This window comes from Pleurodeles waltl, chromosome 10 (assembly GCF_031143425.1).
Source record: "Pleurodeles waltl isolate 20211129_DDA chromosome 10, aPleWal1.hap1.20221129, whole genome shotgun sequence".
In the NCBI taxonomy this organism is placed as follows: domain Eukaryota; kingdom Metazoa; phylum Chordata; class Amphibia; order Caudata; family Salamandridae; genus Pleurodeles; species Pleurodeles waltl.
The window spans coordinates 230,585,276-230,607,718 of NC_090449.1; the positions used below are offsets into that span (position 1 = coordinate 230,585,276).

Sequence of the window (22,443 nt, forward strand, 5' to 3'; positions counted from 1 at the left end):
CCCCCTCTTTCTCAATAGTCGGATAATGCAGTTCCCGGGGAAATAGTTTTCTACTGATGTAGAGGACGGGACGGATAGAACCATTGGGCTGTGGCTGTGACAATACAGCCCCTAACCCCACTCCGGAAGCGTCAGTCTGTAAACAGAAGGGTTTAGTGAAGTCAGGACAACATAAAACGGGGTCCGTAGAAAGGGCATGTTTGAGTTGGAGAAAGCTACGCATACAGGCTCCTGACAAAGCAGTAAAGGTTTTCGGGGATGTATTTTTCAGGAGGTTAGTAAGGGGTGCAGCAATGGTAGAAAACCCGGGTATAAATCGTCGGTAGTACCCGACGAGGCCTACAGGGAGTGCAGAATTATTAGGCAAATGAGTATTTTGACCACATCATCCTCTTTATGCATGTTGTCTTACTCCAAGCTGTATAGGCTCGAAAGCCTACTACCAATTAAGTATATTAGGTGATGTGCATCTCTGTAATGAGAAGGGGTGTGGTCTAATGACATCAACACCCTATATCAGGTGTGCATAATTATTAGGCAACTTCCTTTCCTTTGGCAAAATGGGTCAAAAGAAGGACTTGACAGGCTCAGAAAAGTCAAAAATAGTGAGATATCATGCAGAGGGATGCAGCACTCTTAAAATTGCAAAGCTTCTGAAGCGTGATCATCGAACAATCAAGCGTTTCATTCAAAATAGTCAACAGGGTCGCAAGAAGCGTGTGGAAAAACCAAGGCGCAAAATAACTGCCCATGAACTGAGAAAAGTCAAGCGTGCAGCTGCCACGATGCCACTTGCCACCAGTTTGGCCATATTTCAGAGCTGCAACATCACTGGAGTGCCCAAAAGCACAAGGTGTGCAATACTCAGAGACATGGCCAAGGTAAGAAAGGCTGAAAGACGACCACCACTGAACAAGACACACAAGCTGAAACGTCAAGACTGGGCCAAGAAATATCTCAAGACTGATTTTTCTAAGGTTTTATGGACTGATGAAATAAGAGTGAGTCTTGATGGGCCAGATGGATGGGCCCGTGGCTGGATTGGTAAAGGGCAGAGAGCTCCAGTCCGACTCAGACGCCAGCAAGGTGGAGGTGGAGTACTGGTTTGGGCTGGTATCATCAAAGATGAGCTTGTGGGGCCTTTTCGGGTTGAGGATGGAGTCAAGCTCAACTCCCAGTCCTACTGCCAGTTCCTAGAAGACACCTTCTTCAAGCAGTGGTACAGGAAGAAGTCTGCATCCTTCAAGAAAAACATGATTTTCATGCAGGACAATGCTCCATCACACGCGTCCAAGTACTCCACAGCGTGGCTGGCAAGAAAGGGTATAAAAGAAGGAAATCTAATGACAAGGCCTCCTTGTTCACCTGATCTGAACCCCATTGAGAACCTGTGGTCCATCATCAAATGTGAGATTTACAAGGAGGGAAAACAGTACACCTCTCTGAACAGTGTCTGGGAGGCTGTGGTTGCTGCTGCACGCAATGTTGATGGTGAACAGATCAAAACACTGACAGAATCCATGGATGGCAGGCTTTTGAGTGTCCTTGCAAAGAAAGGTGGCTATATTGGTCACTGATTTGTTTTTGATTTGTTTTTGAATGTCAGAAATGTATATTTGTGAATGTTGAGATGTTATATTGGTTTCACTGGTAATAATTAATAATTGAAATGGGTATATATTTGTTTTTTGTTAAGTTGCCTAATAATTATGCACAGTAATAGTCACCTGCACACACAGATATCCCCCTAACATAGCTAAAACTAAAAACAAACTAAAAACTACTTCCAAAAATATTCAGCTTTGATATTAATGAGTTTTTTGGGTTCATTGAGAACATGGTTGTTGTTCAATAATAAAATTAATCCTCAAAAATACAACTTGCCTAATAATTCTGCACTCCCTGTAGAAAGGCATGAACGTCTTTTTTCGAGGAGGGAACCGGTATATGTTGTATAGCCTCCACTTTCTCAATTTGGGGACGGACCTACCCCTGTCCTAAGATGTAACCCAGATATCGTATAGTCGTGCATCCCAGTTTGCATTTCTCTGGATTGGCGGTCAGGTGGGCTTCTCGTAATGCCTGTAAAACCGCGGCCAGGTGTTGGAGGTGCTCAGACCATGTTTCACTAAATATGACAATGTCATCTAAGTAGGCAGCTGCATACTGGAAATGGGGGCGTAAGACCACATCCATCAATCTTTGAAAGGTGGCCGGAGCTCCATGTAACCCAAAAGGTAGTACGGTAAATTGATATAACCCGGAAGGTGCTGCAAAGGTGTTTTTCTCTCGGTCTGTTTTGGCCAAAGGAATCTGCCAGTACCCCTTGGTTAAATCTAGGGTAGACATAAATTTGGCATGACCTATCCTCTCTAATAATTCGTCTATCCGTGGCATGGGATATGCATCAAAATAAGTGAGCTCGTTGACTCTTCTGTAGTCTACACAAAACCTGGTGGTCCCATCCGGTTTGGGTACCAATACCACCGGAGAGCACCAGGGACTATTGGAAGGCTCAATAATACCTGTTCTTAACATGTTTTGCACTTCTTGTTCCATAACTGCTTTCTTAGCCTCGGGGATTCTGTATGGCCTTTGTCTCGCTATTGCCTCACTTTTTGTGCGGATGTTATGTTCAGTTAAAGTAGTGTGACCAGGTTGTTGGGAAAAAACATCAGTATAGAATTGAACCATCTGAGTGAGGGTCTTTTTATACTGGTTTAATAGGTTGGCGTTGATCTGGGGTGAGTCTACTTTTGGGTTTCGGGAGGGACCAAAAGAGGGAAATGGAATGTCGTCCCTATGATCGGTTGTGATGTAAAGGAGTTTCTGTGTATCTTCTGTCTCCTGCCATTTTTTTAACAGATTGATGTGATAAATCTGATCTTTATGGGGTCTGTGCGGAAGGGCTAATCTGTATGTTGTGGGATTGATCCGCTCAAGTACTTCATAGGGTCCTTGCCATCGGGCCAGCAATTTATTTTCGCTGCTGGAGAGGAGGACCAATGCCTTGTCCCCAACCTCAAGAGTACGAAGTACACTTCTAGAATCATGGTATTTCTTTTGTCTTTCCTAAGCTTCTCCTAGGTTATCATGTGCCCTATCCCAAACTGACTGTAAATGCTCTTTTAATTCTTTCGTGTATGCCAGAAGTTTCTTCGTTTCCTCCTCTGTCTCTTCCCACTGTTCTACTAACATGTCCAGGAGAGTACGAGGGGTTCGTCCAAACAATAGCTCCTAGGGACTATGTCCAAGGGAGGATTGAGAGTGAGTACGAATTGCGTAGAGCACAAGGGGCAACTTTTTCTCCCAATCTTTTCCGTCCTCCGCAACACTTTTCCTAAGCAACGACTTAATAGTTCGATTATAACGTTCCACCAGACCATCGGTTTCGGGGTGGTATACGGAGGTTCTAATTTGCTTTATTCCCAATACTTTACATACCTCTCCCATAAGTCCGGACATGAATGGGGTACCTTGATCAGTCAAGATCTCTTTAGGGAACCCGACCCGTGAAAAGAACTCAATCATAGCCTGAGCAACTACCTTGGTGTGCATACTTGGGAGGGGTATTGCCTCAGGGTATCGAGTGGCATAGTCAACTAGTACTAGGATATATTGCCTACCCCGAGTGGAAGGAATGAGGGGACCAATGATGTCCATTCCCACCCGAGAAAATGGGGTTTCTATAATAGGGAGGGGTTGTAAAGGGGCTGGGGTTTGGGAAACTGGATTATACAGTTGGCATTTTTGACAACTTTGACAGAATTTGCGTATTTCCCCATATATACCGGGCCAGTAAAACCGTTTAAGGATCGCCTCCTCAGTCTTATCCCGTCCGAGATAAGCTTCTCTTGCTCCCCCATGTGCTACCTGCAGTACTTGTATTCGATAACTGTGCGGGACTACCAATTGTCGTTGTGAGTTGTCACCAGCCTGGGGTTTCCTAACAGATCGTTATGAATGAGAAATGAGGGTCCTGCTCCTGTACTCTCGTTCCTAAGTGCTTTTTCCCACTCATTTTTCAGCGTAGGATCCTCTCTCTGACTTCGTCTAAAGTCACTCGCTACGGTATATACCTTTCGCGTGACTTCTGCTTCTTCTTTGTTTCCACAGTTCTCTTCCCAGTGTAAATGTCTCTGATTTCTTTTTTGTCTTCTACTCAAGTGAGATTTGAGGGGACGAGTGTCGGCCATCTCCGTATCTTGCGGTATTTCGTCCCACCATTTCCTCATGGTGTGTTCCTCCCCAGCTTTGTTTAATAATTGTGTAAAGGCCGTGTAATCAGTCCCAATGATAATGTCTTCCTCGAGATGTGGTAACACCCTGACCCTGAGGGGTTCTTCCTCACCCCTCCATTGAAATGTAATCATAGCGACAGGGTAATATGATTGGTCTCCATGGACGCAGGCGATTAACACATGGGCCTGGGACACGGTTTGTTTCGGGCTCACCAGATCTTGTCTTATCACACTCTGACTGCAACCCGAGTCCACCAGAGCCACTCTCTCCTGGCCGTTCAAAAGGATAGGTAAAGTATATGTGGGTTTGGCCTCCCCGGCCCAGAAGACCCTTCCTTTAGTATCTCCAATTTCCATTGGTTCCTCTACATCCTTCTTTTGTGGACAGAACCGGGCAATATGACCCCATTCTGAGCAATTATAACATTGCGGTCCATTTGTGGGATATGGGGCTGGATTTGGATGGGGTATGCGGCTTCGTTCTGATTCGTGAGAAACCGGAGGGCGAGGTGGTAGACAGTTCCCCGGTCCTGAGCGCATAGCAGCTGGTATGGGGTTCCTGCTGGTAGTGGCTTTAAATTCGGGGCTCCTGTGAAAAGCACATGCCAATTCAATGGCTGTTTCATTGTTTAGCCCGGGATGTTGGCGAAACCAGTTTCTTGTGGAAGAGGGCAGGGCATCCAGGAATTGTTCCAGTACTACGACATCGAACATCTCTTCCCTGGTTCTCTCTGTGGGTCGTAGCCATCGCCCTGCAGCGTGTTGAACCCGATAATACAAGGTACGAGGGTTCTCCGGTACCAGCCATTTCATGTGTCTGAACTTATGTCGGTAACTTTCACTATCCAGGCCCACTCTTTTCAGTATAGTCTTTTTTATGTCTTTATACGGTAAGTTACCTGTAGGGTTTATTGCCTGATAAGTCGCCTGTAATTGTCCGGTTAATAGGGGAGCAATATATTGATCCCATTTATCTTCGGGCCAATTGGCGAAGCTAGCTACCCTCTCAAAATTCAGGAAGAAGGAGTCAGGATCCTCCTGTTCCTGATATTTTTGAAGTACACTGCTGGGCACGTTAGGGTGTACCTTTGTGTGTGCGATAGTTTCTGTTAACTTACTTATGGCAGTTTCGTGGACAAGTTGATTGTTAGCCATAATTGTGGCCTGGCTCTTAAGCGCGGTTTGCAGTGCATCTCTCTCCTCCTTGGCCTCCTTCATTTGTTGCTCCCACATCAACTGAAGATGCCGTTGCCCCTCTGCAAGTTGTGCAATAACATCAGCCATAGTTGGTTTTTCCTCCATATCCCACTTCTGACACCACTTTGTACGAGGATGGTTGTTATAAAGACTAGACTGCGCGGGTTTCCTTATTTTAAAAAGGTATGATTTATTTGGTTGAATAGAATTCAGTCTTATGTGAAAGATTTTTATGCCTGACAGATCGTTGCGTCTTCTACCTCTTGAGGACAGCTCGCGTCTTCTTCCTCTTTCTCTTCTCTCTCTCTCTCTCTCTCTCTCTCTCTCCCAGGACCTCGCGGGAAGCGTGTGGGAAAAAAAAAAAAAAAATAGTACGGGTAAGTGTGGGATAGAGGTTTTGCTGATTTCCTTCCCTCTCTTTCTTTCCCTAAGTATCTTTCTCTGGTCTTTTCCTTTTCTTTCTCTCCCTTATTCTTCACTGGTTCTCTTGTTCTGTTCTTGTCCTTGTTGTCCTTTCTTCTTTTCTTATCGTTTTCTTCTTTTTCCCTTTTCTCTGTTCTCTGTCTTCATATAAATCAGTATATCTCTCCTTGTTGTCTTTTCTCTTCCTTGCTCTCCCGTCTGTCTTATTTTCTATTGTTTTCTTATTTTCTCTGTTCTCTGCCTTCATATAATTCAGTATATCTCTCCTTGCTGTCTTTCTTTCTTCTCAGTGTGCCCGTTTCGTGCCCACCCCTTTCTTCCCCGTGTTCCCCGTTCTGTTCCCTTTTGTGACCCCTTTCCTCCCTCCTTTCCGCACCTCCCGCCCGGTTTCCCTTGTCCCTCACCCCGTACCTGGAGAGGCCACGCTTCTCCTGAAGCGTGGCGGCTTTTCCGTTCGGCTTCCCGGGGTCAGCGGTTGTCTTCCAGGGTTTCTGTTGGTCCCGATCCCGGCAGCGTTTTGTTCCTCCACGAGGCAGCGTCTTCGTTGGTTGTCTCGGCGTCTTCTCTCTCTAGAAACTCCGGTGTCTCCCAGCTCCTATTCCGGGTGTCGCTTCCCTGAAGGGAAGGAAGCAGTCTTTTAAATCCCGTCAACTCCTGCGGTTGTGGTCGGCAGCCAATGTCAGCGCTGTGATCCTGGGCTAGCTCCAGTGCAACAAAGGCAGAGTCAGCACAAGTCGGGGAAGTGTGTGGGTCGGAGTGAAAAGACCCATCACAATTACACTGAGCTCCACGAGGTACTCTAGCACTGGCATGTATATCAAGGAGAATTATGGCCCTGAGATTATTCCAACTAACAACATGAAGACTATAAAGCGGAACATAAAGAAACAGCAGAATGAAACACCAATTCTAGAAGCTATAATGGTAAAATATGGCATCACTATCTTGAATGCCCGATTGATGGTAGTGACAATATGTTGATAGCATATGGCTCTATGATCAAATATCTGGAACTGCTGTGGTCAAACCTGATTGAGGTTAAGGCAGCCGTCCTACTATTAGAAAGTACAGCAATATGTATAGCTGCTATGATGCTGAATGCTTGTTTATGAAGAGAGTTATCTCTCAAGCTTTGATGCTGCCCAACTGCAATTTACTTGGTGAAGTATATTTCCAAAAATGTAGGCGGGAATACAAACATCTCCTAAATACAAAGAAACTGGCATTACAAAATACCCTAGGGGCTGAGATGAGAGAATACTCCTCCATGAAAAACACCAAAAGGTTTTGGGAAGTTGTCATTCTTGTAAAAAACGGGGCATTGAATATACTGGATTGTCATATTATATTGGCCCAGAGTCCTGGGTCAAGCACTTTTCTGGTTTGTATAGGGATGAATCCCAGGCAGTCAGAGGGGGCATTTACAAGGGGCATTCTGTTCTTAATATTCAAGTACTAGAAGTAGAACAGGTACTGAGAAGTATAAAAAACCATAAAGCACCAGGCCCAGATCTAGTGTCCATCTATATCTACTGTGAAGATCCTCAAATATGAACTAGAGTCCTTGCAAAAGTATTCAAATTGTCATTAGCTATTAAACGTGTCCAATCCTTGTGGCGCCCAGCCATCTTAGTACCCATATTTGAGTAGGGTGACTGAAATAGTCCCTCCAAATGCCCAATTTCTCTTTCAGACAAGGTGGGAAAAATTATTTGCAAGTTATACTAAATAGATTACAAGGTTGGGTGGTCAGTCAGAATATTCTAACAGCAACCCAGGCTGGCTTCAGAGCATGGGTTGGAACCATTGATCAAGCAGTATGGCAATATATGATCTTGTACAAGTATATAATCAAAAGAAAATCCTCAACCTACTTAATTAATGTTGACCAGAAGACAGCTTTTGGCCTTTTGGACCGGCAGAAGTTATGGAGATCACTGGTAGATTAAAGGGCTGATATCACACTAGCGCATGCAATAATTTCACACCAGACTAATCACACAGCAAAGTTAGTTATGAACAGTGAGGCGAGTACACTGAAATCTTCCCTGTCGAAAAGGGTGTCCGACAGGGTTAGGTGTGTCCCCTCTGCTCTTCAGTCTTTTTTTATATGATTTCGTTGAATATATGCTGGAAGAACACATTGACGCCCGTATTATAGCAGGAAGAAAGGTCACAATACTACTATGTGCCAATGACGCAGTCCTGCTTGCTCAGCTAGAAAATGCAATCCATTGATTATTAGCACGATTTATAGATTATTGTAAACAAAAAAAGTATTAGATCATTAAGTGTAACAAGACAAAAAGTATGGTGCTGAGTCTGTCCCCCAGTTTCAAGAAAGATTTAAAGATATATGGTGAGCCCATTGACCCTGTTAAGAAGTACGATTATCTGGGGATATGGTTTACAACAAAATACCTTGGAATAGCCACATACAGAAGGAACTATAGTTTCAAGCAACAAGAGGGGAGGCAGCAGCCTCTCATCCCAGCACAGTTCACCCCATTGCATACTGGTAAATGCAGTACGCTTTCTTCAAAGTTGCTGTAGTTTTTCACCAAAGTTGGTGCAAGTGGTGCTGTTATCTCTAGACACTTGTTTTTGGGTTTAGCCCTTCATCAGTAGAGAGCAGAGCAAAGTTGTCTGGGGTTGCCGGTATGCTGCCCGAGTCTTCACAGGTCACAGTGCCACTCCACAGGCACACAGGTGCATCCCAGGTAAGCTGGTCAGCTCATTACTGAAGGGCGCCTTTTAAACACAAGAGGGGAGGGAGCACACTGCCTCTTGTCCCAACACAGCTCACCCCATTGCATCCTGGTTAATGCAGTACGCTAACTTCAAAGTTGCTGTCACTTTTCACCAAAGTTGGTGCATGCATAGTTTTAGGCCAGACCTACGGGACTGTTTTAAAATATTGACACAAGACAGCAGCCAAGACTGTCAGCACCATCTTCCAAATCTATAAACTCAATTTCATGTCAGTAGAGTAAGTAGCTGCTCTAAAACTAGTGTTATACTGGTTTAGAATTGTGATGAATCCAAAGGCAACAATTTACCTAAAATCCTTGGAAGACGCTTAGTGGTCACAGCAGTAATAGATGGCTGACTTATATAAAATGTACAGTAGCTGAAGCACAGCTGGGTTTCCTATGGTCTGACTTGAGTAACATAAGGTGGGACACTGCAGCGCTTGCTAAGGAGTGCTGCTTTGGGGCCAGTTGGGAGAAGAAACTCTCCATGACTTGGGCATTATGTGTTGTATCTAGATTCGATCCACCCTGAGAAAACCTTACGATATATATCAAGTTTAGATTAGGTGCATTGCAGCCCAGGGAATACCAAGCTATATGTTCAAGGCTCTCAACAGGTGGTGAATATTGTCACTGCAATTGTGAGGCGAAGGATATTCCATTGTATCTTTTGCTGTTTTACAAAAAAAACTTGGCCTTGCACATAAAAGGTGGCTCCTGCCCTTTTTCAGATTCTACAAAATGAAATGTGTTGAATCTGTATTGCTGTTCTGCCTCAGGACAGACAATGAATTAATTCATTGCTAATATCTTTTGAAAAGTTAGGGCTCAGGAACATGTTTGAAAAACGACAATCGCTAACCACAAATGCAAGGAATCTTTTGAAATCACGCTATTCTGAGCATATTTTAAATTTAAGATTCTACAGTTCTTTGAAACTGAAAACTTTTGATTCTTATGCTCATATTGCAACGGCATCAAACAAGTAACCCTATCTGAGTTGGTTCTCGTGCCCAAGAATATATTCTCTCTTAAGTTAATTTAGATTAAATTTGATACATTTTAAGGTGGCCTTCCCTAATCAGTGTTTTTGGCAAAAAGATCTACCACCTTGACCTTGCGATGCAAGGTCAAAGCAGAGTACTTCTCAGTCCTTTCTTTTCTGCACTCTTTATGTTACCCCCAGAAAGGTTTTTAATTTACCACTTTTACGTAAATTAAGACCTATCTACTATAAGGAAGCTCTGATATATTTTCGGAAACTGTCAGAAACTCATATTTGTTATCATGTATTAAATGTTATTAGATCTGCTATTGCTATTAGGAAACGGTATTAACATCTTGTTAATTATCTACTTTACCACCTATATCCTTTGCATAAATTTAGAGAACTTTTCATAATGTAAGAATTGTTATAAATTTGTACATTTCCACTGGGTAGCAATCTTTTTTTAACTACATTTTGAATTGCTTTTATGATCTAATTAGTTATTATATTCTGGGTTCATTTTAATATTTTAGTATCATATTATATTGTTCTTTTCATTTTAGAATAAGTTCTGGTAATATAAGGATTTATATGAATTTGCTTATTCTTAGTGGTTAGCAAATTTTATATGTTGCTTGTGATGCTTTTGTGATTTTATATGGAGTGAGGATTTTTTTACATTTTAGGTTATCTAAAATGTTGGTATTATATTTTATTTTTTAGTAAATGTTGTGGTAAGAATTATCATAAGTTTGTACATCTTTAAGTGGTTTTAAAATTATACTTAGTAAACTTTTCTTATCTCTGAAATGGCAAATTGGGTTAGATAAATTTAGGTTGTTAAGGTAGTTTATTTAAGTTTTGGTATTGGGGTTGTCTATTTAAATTGTTTCTTATTTTGTTGGTTCACTTTTTAGATATGTCATTTTGTTTGTACTTTTATGGCAATTGCCGAATAAAGTTCTTTTGACTGACTGACTTACTGACAATGAATATATTTTCAATTCAGTAGGTTCGTACTTATGGGCAGTTTGTCCACGCATGAGGGAACTGCCTGCCGCTTTGGGAATCTGATTAGGTTTTTGCAAGAAGGTGCACAGTTGGGGATATCATGGTGCTTATGCCTCCTTCTATTTGTATGCACTTGCATATTGTTAGGATATTGACAGGTACCTGTTGGTCACATAATTACTTTCATTAGGCCAGCATAGCAGATATGAGATTGATCTTTTATGTGGTTTTATGTGGTTTTATGTATTTATTAATTGTTTTATTTATTATTGTAAGGTTGAAAGCTGAAAGAATTAATGATAGATTGACAAAAAAGGTATGATTGTAAGGTAAATGCATGAATTTAAGTAGTTACCACATCACGTGGAAGAGGTACACATATTGTGAAACAAATCAGGCAGAGGAATTGATTTAATTGGTGAGGAGGGGTCACTGTACCACGCATGATAAATCGCATAGCAAAATATTGCATCTACTGTAGCGACTACCACTATATTGCCAAGGTAAGTAGATGTGGAGTTAGGATTAGTAATCGTAACTCTTTCTACTTTCATTTATGATCTAGTGGTTGGTGAAATAATAGATGCAACACTTTTATAGGTTGATATTGTTGACCTTAATATAATGATGTAAACAACCAGGTAATTTGGTACCTGGAATAAGATCCAGAAGCTATTCCTGCTTCAATCCGCATCAGAGGTCATTGACGCCATCACTTATCCTTCAAAAGAGTTTGAGACATAGAAAAGGAGCAGAGCAAAGAAAAAAGAATAGTACTTTGCTTCTAAATAAATACAAGTTGGATTATCTTTTTTTTTAACAGCGGGCTTTGAAAAATGAACGACCCCCAGGTTGGAGCGTTCGAAGAAATTTTGCGAGTCACTGGGCAGAAGCCTCCCTTCGTATGAGCATTGGAAAATCTGGGGAACAATCAGAAAAAAAACTGCAGACAAGCCCAGAAAGGCAGATGCAAGTGCAGCAAATCATCAAAAGGAGAATGTCACACATGAATTTTACTGTGAGTATTTTCAGAAACATCAAACATGTCTAGTCTTCGCTTGTCCTTTTGTAGAAGCCATGATATATTTGTCGTTATTACGGTAAAACAGTACAAATGTTGTCTTTTGTTATAACCTCCAGATCCAGGGTGTTATAGATGTGGGGAAATGAATGGGTTTCTACTGGTGTACCCTCACATGACTCCACCAGTGGAAACCATTGACCTAGCGACCCATCCTCCTCATGGCTGTCCTGGCCAGTGACAATCGCCCAGGTTGACTGATGCTGGATTTCTTTTCTCAGGTCCACTATTCATTCCCGAGAAGGGAGTTAATGAATGGCTTTGACAGACAGGTAGAAAACTCCCTTTATGTCATGGCTGTTGGGTTTGTTTTTGTTTATTTTTCTATACCTGAGAGTTTGTTTAGAAAATGAAAAAAGTTTACCAAGCGGGCCAATAAAACATGGCACCTACTCTGCAACTGTTTTGCCTTCAGTGCATCCATAGTACTGGTTGAAGTATTGTCAAAATATAGCAGGCAGTCTTCCACCAAGGGAGCAGGGACCAGGGCTGTTGCTGATCCCGCACAATGAAGGACAGCACACCAAGGGCAAAATGACATACTAAGAGATTTAGGGCTAGATATATAAAAGTTTTTGCATTCGCAAATGGTGCAAATCGCAAAATTACACTGTTTGCGGATGCAAAAATGCCTTTCAGAATGTATGAAAAGCATTTACAGTGCAATTTCAACAAATCGCTAAAATAGTGATTCCCTGAAATTGCGACTCCATTTAGGGAAGCGAATTGCGATTCCCTAAATAGGTAATCACAAATAGGGAATAACTATTTACGATTACCAGTGCACATGTAGCATGCATTTCTTAAATGCGAATTTGGGCATTTAGGAAATGCAATTACCACGAATTGAAGTTTGGTGGTAAGCATGTGCAATTTTTAAATGCACTTTTAAAAATGATATGTAGCGCACACATGCCCCTAGGGCATGTGTACGCTTTAGATGTCCACAAGTATTATTTTGGGGCGCATCAAAGGGGGCCTTAGGCCCACAGCACCCTGGGATTTACATTATCTAATTTGCGAATTCCTAACAGGAATTCGCAAATTCAGAAATGCAAAACCATTCACACCTATGGGCCTACAGGCTCATAGGGATGAATGGAGTCCCATTCCCTAATTGCGATTCGCTAATAGTGATTGCGATTTTTAAGAAAACGCTATTACCGAATTGCAATTTTCATACTTCCCGTTTTGCATTTCTCAAATACTGGTTTCTTAAAATTTGCTATGTAAGAAATGCAAACCGGGAACTTGATACATCTAGCCCTTAGAGAAATAGAAATAAAATGTTATCACTTGTTTTTCTGAATGTATTTACAGTTTAGTCCCACCAGCCATATGCTGGCACAAACTGTTTACAGTGTTTTGTAAATGAATGTGTTATTTCTGCATTCCCGTAATATTGGAACTGTATAATTTTACTTCCTCAGTAATTTACACAGGCTGCTTGATGGAATTCACAATTTATACAGAGGGGATGCGTTAGCAGCCACAGCAGGCAAGGACACGAAACCCTGTACCCTTTTAACTTTTCAATCATTCACCTGCTCCCTCTACAGGAAAGTAATCCTTCTTTTTGTGCTGTGCCATTTTATTTATGTTCTTATCTATGTATTTATTTTTTATTTATATGGAGCACTGTACAAACTACGCTGCTACCCATATTTGTGTGTAATTCTTTGGTTTACAGATTCCAACCCAGACACTTTGATAAAATAAATGGTGCACTTTTTTGTTGTTACGTGTCTCATTTTAAAGTTACAGAAAAAAATCAGAAAATCCAATTAAAAGAATCAGGACTGAAAAAAATCACAATTGTAATGGAATTCACAGACAAGCAAATTAGGCATGGATTCAAAATCATATGTTTGTGGATATTTTCATACATCCTTACAGTTACTCTCTGGACACAGTCAGTGACACAGTTTTTACGAAGTGTAAAAGGTAATTTATTTAGGACAGAACTCTAACTTTTAAAACCACACCCTTTTGAAACTTCTCCCCAGTCATCCTTTTCACTCATTCTCTCACTTTTCCTCCGTTCACCCATCTGCCACTTCAATTCACCCACACATACCCTTTTCCTTTCATCCCCTGCCTACTTGGGGCATCCCCATGCTATCATCCTTCACCTGCTTCTTTCTTCCCCCTGGAAGGATGGCCAGGCCGGCATCAGACTCTCTACCCTCGCCCATCTAATGCCTCCAACTCCCATCAGCAACCGTCCCTAAATGGCGTTCTACCCAACACACACACAATCAACAACTCTACCACCTCATTCTGGTACCCTTTTGCATGCAGGGCGGGTGGGTGGCCAAATGTCCAACCATGCGATGGGCTGGCACGGAAGAAGCCTGTCCCTCCCCTAAACCCCATATAAGTCCTCCACTTAATTCCTCCCCCCAGATCCCCAACCAATCCCGTCACCCTGCACCTCACTTCCCCTCCGAAAAGCTCCTGTGGAGAGACTAGACTGCGTCTGCTCTCCACTGGGCCCTCCATCGGGACACAGGCAGTAACACAGGTTTTACGTAGTATAAAAGGCCATTTATTTAGGACAAGATTGCATCTTATACATAACATTATACATGCTCAAAATCAACTCTAACTTTTAAAACCCCACCCTTTGAAACTTCTCCCCAGTCATCCTTTTCACCCATTCCCTCAATGTTCCTCCGTTCACCCATCTTCCACTTCAAGTCACCCACACATCCCCCTTTTCCTTTCATCTCCTGCCTGCTTTGGGCATCCCCCACACTATCATCCTTCACCTACTTCTTTCTCCCCCCTGGAAGGGTGGCCAGGCCCGCATCTGACTCTCCTCCCTCCCCCATCTACTGCCACACACCACAAACCATTTTGGCGTTTTGCTGCCCCACCAGCGAACCCACTGCAACATTGCACGATCTTACACCTTCTCCTTGAGCCACATCTTTTCCCTCCACAAATCCCCCAAAATGAAAAGAAGCTCTGTAAGGTAATATGCCTTGCCCAACTCGGATAGGTGCACACCATCATTCCTGAAAAGCTCTGCCTCCTACTCTGTAATCTTCCCATGCTTCAGCACCTTAATATCATGGGCCCAGCAGAAAACCCTCATTGCTTGATTGAGCTTTCTCCGAGCCCTTTCCATAGCCCAATGCTTCAGCGCCCCTCTCCATTTCCTCCTAGGTACAAACTTAGTCCAGACTAAGCAGGTACCATTCATCTTCTGACGAAGCAACTCAAAATCACGTTGCATATGTTGCAGTAGGGTGAGCCCCGAAAGCTGCACCAGATCATTCTACACCAGGTGCAATAGCATAACATCAGGACAACTCCAGTTTTCGGCATCATAGATGTCAAAAAAGGAAGCAAGTTACCCCAACTCATACCGCTCTTCGCCCACCACAAAACCTCATGACCGCTACTCGGCAGTCCTAAGGAGCGTCCATAAATCTGCCTCTCTGCGTATTTTGCTGCCCAATGTATGAACGAATGCCCAACCAACCAAGTGACCATTTGTTCACTCCTGGGGCCACTCACGCAACCTACAAAAAGAACAAACTTTAGTACAACATCTACAAATCCCACACACCCCTCTATTTAAGCCCTTGTACCTTCCTCTCCCAAGTACATGCCCCCCCAGATCAAGACCTCACATACCGCTTGCAGCATCTAGACCTCCTCCTACCAATCCACAGAATCTGAGCCCAGTCCCAAACTAGATGATCTGCCGCTGTAGCCACCCCTATTCTGAATGAATGAGTTCCATAGCACTGTGCCTGCCTCCCAGTCTGTCTCAATGCCACCTGCAAAACAGACAACAACTGGAATGCTGTGCGCTTCTCGCCACTTGAGTGAGCTTCTCGTCACTAAAAACACTGACCCCAACTGTCGCCCCTTATGACCTAAAACTGTTCCACACAACAACCGGGCAAGCAGCTGCATCTCTGCCTTTCCTCAACAACACCCATTTCCCCTTTCCCAACTGATCAGTCTTGGACTTTCTGAGCCATATACCCAATCGCCCCCCTCGCAGGCATACTTTACCCACACCTATGGACTTACCCACACCCAAAAGTTTAGACACCCGAAATGCCCCAAAGAACATCCACACTATGCACAGCCTAAACAACAAATTTCATGAGCATCTGTACAACGAACCGGCAGTATGTGCAATAGCACCAACAGTAAGTCAAATGTGATAGGTTCCTTTTCTTCCTTGCATGTCCCCACTCTGACCCCACCTTTTCAACATTCTATCCAGAATGTCACCTTTTGCTGGGTCGCAACCAACAAACAATTTCCCATAAAATGAAACACAAGCCAACTTACTCCCAAATATCCTGGGTGACAAACCTTCAGGAACAATACAAAGCATAACACCCTGGACTCAAGCATGCCGTCATTTTGCACCCAAAAATCCCCTTCAAAACATTCAAAACTCTGAAACTCCAACCATGCCAGACGATAACTCTTCTGAGTGGATTCCGCTAATGACATCTCCACCAGCCTAATGATCATCATGCCCCCACTCCCAAATGTCCGCCGGGACCGCTGTCTTGGTGTCACTCTACTCCTGGTGCCAAACTGCAAAACCCTTGCCACTGTAAATGAGAATCTGAGGGAATCTGCAATAGCATTGTTCACCCCCTGAATGTGTGCTGCTTTAAATATGACATTTAAAGATAAACATCTGATCATGAAACACCTCAATAATCGCAATGCCCTAAGATCTTTGGCCCTCTGTCTGTTCACAAGTTCCACCACTGTCATGTTGTCCACGTGAAAAACTACAGTCCGGTTGGCCAGCTCGTCCACCCTCACTGTCAAGGCCACCAGCACAGGAAAGAATTCCAGAAAAGCAATGCTCCTGCCTTGTGTCATCCAATGTTCAGGCCACGTCTCTGCACACTACCGGTCAACCCATAAAAGACCAAAACCAGAGGCCCCAGCTGCATCCAAGAAAACCTGAACCTGCCATATAGTGTCCTCACTCATGGAAACCCCACTGAATTATGTCAAGAATGTCTTGCACATCTTGATGTCCTCTCATATGCCCAGCGACACATGAATCCCGTGGTGCCGGAGGGAGGCACTGGACATAGCTAGTCCCAGCCACCTGCAAAATGTTCTGATCCCCCCTGACTACCCTGCATGCAAAGTTGAGAAAAGCCAGAAGTTGCTGTGCCATGCGCATTCGATCTTATGCAAGGACCGGATATGTCTTAGGAAATCTAGAATCTCGTCCGCCTTTCCAACCGGCAATCTCGCCACTAAGCCTTCTGTGTCCAGTTCTATCCCCAAGAATGTCAGCACACAACTGGGGCCCTCAGTCTTCCCTGGAGCCAAAGGAACCCCCATCGCCTGGGCCAGTCTTTCAAACCCTGCCAAAGCCTTCCTACAGGAATCGGATCCAGCCTTACCCACAAAAAGGAAATCATCCAAGTAATGTGTCACCTCCCGATGCCCACTCACCTTAACAAAATCCATTGTAGGAAAGTGCTAAAAGCCTCGAACAGCGCACATGAAATGGCACAACCCATCAGGACTACCCTGTCCACATAGATTTCCCAGTAATGCAAAATCCTCAGGGTGGATTGGCAGGAGCCGAAAAGCCGCTTTAATGTCACATTTTGCTAACTCAGATCCCTGCCACACCCACGAACGAGCCAAATGGCATCGTCCACGGAAGCGTGCACCACCCTTGTGTTTTCTTGAGCGATGAAGTCATTCACCAACGCCCCCTCAGGCCAGGACAAGCGACGGCTGAGCCTAAACTCACCCTTAGTCTTTTTTGGGACCACACCCAGAAGGGAAATCATCAGATTTCCTAGAGGACATTAAAAAAATGGACCCGCAATTCTGCCCTCTCCCACTTCTTTCACCAACTTATCTGCTACCACCTGAAGCATTTCTTTGGCAGACCGCAAATTGTCTGCCCATCTCTTCCTTCTCGGCGCTTGATAATCTATCCAAAACCCTTCTTTGAAACCCCAATCCAATCTGCACGCTATGTCCCCATGCAGGTGCATGCGCAACCAAGGAGGCAAGACTTCCAGCTTAATTGGCGTAGGCACCCTTTGGCGCAGGAGTGCCTTGCATCCCTCTACCTCTGGCTGTTCTCCACTGTTCAGCTGGACTGGTGAGCGAAAAGCACTGCATGATTGGGTGTCTTCCCCCACATTTGGAGGACTCATGTTTGAATTTACATGGATGTCTTGAGCAGAAACCCTTATTAAAGTTCCAACATGCCCCTGAAGTAAGTATCAGCGGACACTGTATGGTACCTGCTCCCCTTGGGCGGGACGTGACTGAAAAGGCTTATATACCACCAGTAGGCCTCTAGTGGTATGTGTTGATGCTGCAGAATGTGATGAAGCCATCCACTGCATCCACAATTCTGAGTCCACATCCCCCCACGGCTTGTCTGGATTCACACTTACCCGTGCCCGAAACTCCTCGTCATAACTCAGCCAGGAAACCCCCCCCAAAATGCACTTGGGCTTTGCGTACAATGTCCATGTACTTAAACATTGCGATGACCCTGCTGGGAAATTTTTCTCAATAGATACTGGCATATATCAAAAAGGCTGGAGTCCAATTGTCTATAGTGATCAGTACCCTGGGTCGGCGAGCTAACTCTCACTCTTCTTCCTTGGAGCCCTGAATGTTCCTATGGAGTAGTTTGAACACATCCACATACTTATCCACCAAATCCTAGCCTTTGTCTTGTCAGCCACATGTGAACCTAATGGCATTGTGAGGCCCATGTAAGGGAGCCGATACTTATGCCCACACTGACCTTGTCATCCACTTCTGTACCGATCCCGTTGCCTTTTCCCCAGCCTCACCCACAGTATTCGTGTCTTGTACCATTGTCTGCTTACCGTCCTCATCCTGTGCCGCATTAGCTTCAGATGTGTCATGTACTGATTAATCACCCACCCCATGGACTTGTGTGTTTTAGCCACAGCAGTACCTTGGACTTCTCCCCACACTGACCACCATTCTACCTTACCTTTAACAAAGGGAACCAAAGCCTTTGATGCTGTCATAAACTTACGACAACGTTACTCCTTGTGTCCTGCCTCCTGTAATGTCCCACTGTTCGCATTCTACTGTAAGACAGTACTGCGCCCTTTCCCCTCCTTAACCCTGCTCACCTCGCTTTCGCAAATCTCCCCGTCTTCCCATTCGTCCACCTAATCCTCATAGAAGTTCCACCACCTCATCTACATTGTTTTGCATTCCTTCTCTTATCCTATGACCAAGCTTACAAAACTTCTCTGGATTGCACTTCTTAGTTTAAAGAAGACATTTATTGTTATTATTACTTCACCACGAGGTTCCTGAAAGACGAAATTAGTAGGTTAGAAGCACACGTTTAAAAGTAGTCGCAGCAATGAAAGCAAAATATATCAAAGTACTTCTCAGTTGCAATATACACAGCAAATACATGTGATTATATTATAGCATAACTTCAAAGCAAAGCATAAAAGTCAAAATTGCATCACCGTAGGGCCTATCACTCTGCTTCATCTTTCTAAGGGCTGCAAGTTGATGACTCCGGTTCAACTGTGAGAAAGAGATTTTCCACCCAAATGGGAGACAGGCAACTGATGTCCGTTCCTGTCTGAAGTCAAGATCTATCTCCCCCTCGCTGTTGCCAAGGGCCATCGTTTAAAGCAAACTCAGTGTGAGAACTGAATAAACTTGGAGAGTGGCCAATTCTCCAAACTTCACTCGTTCCCAGACTAGATTGAGAGGTAAACACAAAATCTACGCTCTCTTATCAGCTAGGGTTTGGTGTGAAAAACACAGCTTGGTCTATCATGTGGAAAAACACAGCTCATCTGCAATGTCTCAACTGCAATGTCTAACTCCACGTTAAAGCCAATAGGCAGCTAACCTAAATACCAAATGTAATGTCTAATGCCATGTTAAAGAATAGGCAGCTAAATTCAATACAGAATGTAATGGCTAATGCCATGTTAAAGCCAATAGGCAGCTAAACTGAATAATGTGCTACTGGTGAACATTGAGCAACTAATATGCACAGTGGTGAAACACAAAGTCATTGGTCAAACACAATTAATAGCATAACATTCGTCCATCTCACACTTGTCCTCATCACCCCTCACATCCATTGCATCGCTCCACTAGTCCTGCGCTTGTCCCCCATGGTGTATGCCATACTGGCAGCTGACACATTCCTGCACTGTAGAGAAGACCGTCAAAGACCCCTCTAGTGCTTCAGACCAATGTCCAGGGGCCGTGCTGCGCCCCGTTGGCGGTCACCTTCTTTCTGCAAGCCTCCCTTACTGGCTTGGGCTCTCCGCACCTCTCATGGCCGTGTGCGCCACTCGTGCCCTTCATGCTGCCAGACCCCATGGCCGCACAAGCCTCTTGACTCCTCTCCTGCTCTGTGTGTGGTACCCATACCCAACTGGCTAGCCCTGCCTTGGGGCCCAGTGGGCCCCCAGGCCCCCCCACCCACTTTTCTCTTGGGCTGTCTCTCTCTACCTACGGACTCCTCCCTGTCCTTCCATAGCTGGGCCCACCTTTCCTCATTCTCCGCTACCGTTCTCCTTTGTTCCCTGATCCTTGCCTCTATATCCCTAGACTGCCCTGCTGTATTGCCCGTGGAGGCCTCCCTCACTTGGCCTGGCAAGTCCCTTTGAAACCCCCTCTGCTCCTCAGGCTCCTTGCTGTCCACTATGCACCAGCCTCCTGTGACCTACTCAGCCCCAGCCCCATGCCCTGCTTCCCTGCCTCCTTGCCCTTCTTCTTGCCTGTGGCCCCAACCCCCACCTCCACTGGCCCTTCCCTTGCCCAAGGAGAGGTCTAGAGGCAAGCTGCCCTGATTACTGGGCCCAGCCACCTCACTCTGTTGCCTCCCTGGCTGCCTGCACACATGCTCCTGACTGTTGGCACCTGCAGGGCCGATCATGAGCCCCTCACCGTGGGGCTCGCCCCTTCCTCATCTGCTTCATTACTGCCTGGCAAGGCCACAAAAGGGCTTGGTTTTGAGTACAGGGGATGGACGCGCTGCGGATTTCCTCTGCAGATTTCCGCTTTTTGCCCTTTCAGGTGAACCACATGCGGTGACCGCAACACCGCTGGAAGCAGCTCACATCGGGCGCATCATGCCGACCCAGGCCTGGTCCAAGACACCAGGCCTGAGCAAATCGGCACGGCCGGTTTGCGGAGTACGCAAAGCGCGGCCCTTACAGTGTCAGCGTCGCGGCCTGAAGCCATGCCGCTACGATGCAAAACACACGCCTGTCTACCTGCTGGGACCTCCCCCAAAACCCCATATAAGTCCCCCACTTAATCCCTCCCCTACGTATCCCCAATCAATCCTGCACCTCACTTTCCCTCCCGAAAGCTCCTGTGGAGAGACTAGACTGGGTCTGCTCTCCACGGGGCCCTGAATTCCACCCTCAAAATGCTCACAGATTTACTCTTGTCATAGGCATAAGTAAGCACATATTCGGTCGTGAGAGTGGCTTGTTTTCGAGCTGGTGATTTTGTGAGGGTTCTGATTCCTCACCATGCTCGTAAAGGACATTCAAGGTTTTTTGCCGACAGTTGAAGTGAAGGACCGCATGGTGATTTTTGAGAATGGCAGAGTTTGATACAAGAGCATAGTGGTTGTGGTACCCATGCCCAAAGCTGAATATGTTTGCGAGAAGATGGCGGCTGAATGGTCTGGGAGGGTCAACATGATCCACGAGCTTTTGTGGGGTTCGTCCAGGTTCAATGTGAAGAAACTTTTTACCTCAGAGATCCAATGATTTCATAATGTAGGATGTCTAATGTATTATGGAACAGCTTTTCTCTAAATTTCTATGAAATCGTGATGTGAAATATTCCATGCATATATCCTCTCTTTTTAGTGTTACTTTGTTTTCACTATGTGCAAGGCTGCATATTTCTAGTCCCTTATTTCTTGTACACTTTGTCGCATATTTCAATTTTGAGTCTGCATTCCTTTCGTCTTATGTTTTCAGCAGTGGTTCTCAGATTTTAAAATGTCTAGTTAGTTCCTTTTTTCTTCCTTTCTGTTGTAAGAGTATTTTGTAAGGGAGGGGTATAGGTTGGGTATTGCCCACTGGTGGCTGCCACTGAACGAAGGAAGGGAACAAAATAAATAAAAATAATTACCTTGTCCGTCAAGAGATGGGATTGTCTCACCTGTCCTCGTCCAGAAGCACACAGGCTCACAGACTCCCCTCAACCAATCACGAAGTTGCTGTCACCAGCATGACAGCAGCCTCGTGATTGGTGTGAGCGGCTTGCATCTGCGCTCACAGAGGGAGTGAAGGCCTGTCCACTTTCTCCCCCCAGCTGTGCAATACAGCCGGTAGGAGAAATGCAAAGTGCACATGTGTGTTTGGCCGGCTCATTTTGTTCAAAGTAGCCAAGAAATTGGTCTCTGTTTGTCTTTCCTTATATAAAGGTTTTGTTTTGACCTCTTAGTTGATTTTGTGCAATTTTTAAATCCAGCACAAATCCAGCCCAAAGGCTGAGCTCTTTAGATGACCACCAGCTACAATCCATATGGTCACATGCATGTTTATAGGCATAGGGAAATGAAGTGATGTGCCCAGAATTGTGGATGTTGAGAAGGCACTGAGACTCAACCTGGCTTCCCAATTCCAAAGTTGGCAGCTCTGATAGTAATTCTACATCCTGCATAGAGTATGGGAAGGAGGCAGAGAAGCAGAAGTTGTATGAAAGGTTGGTTCATTATGGGCCTGA

General features: G+C 44.6%; 1 protein-coding gene across 1 annotated transcript in view; it reads left to right on the top strand.

The window, feature by feature from the left end:
• LOC138261364 (serine-rich adhesin for platelets-like) overlaps positions 1-22,443 on the top strand; it is a 320,695-nt gene that overhangs the window by 88,351 nt on the left and 209,901 nt on the right. Inside the window, exon 3 of the mRNA XM_069210232.1 lies at positions 11,437-11,631. Within this exon, the coding sequence (XP_069066333.1) occupies positions 11,437-11,631 (195 nt within the window). The remainder of the gene's footprint in view (positions 1-11,436; positions 11,632-22,443) is intronic.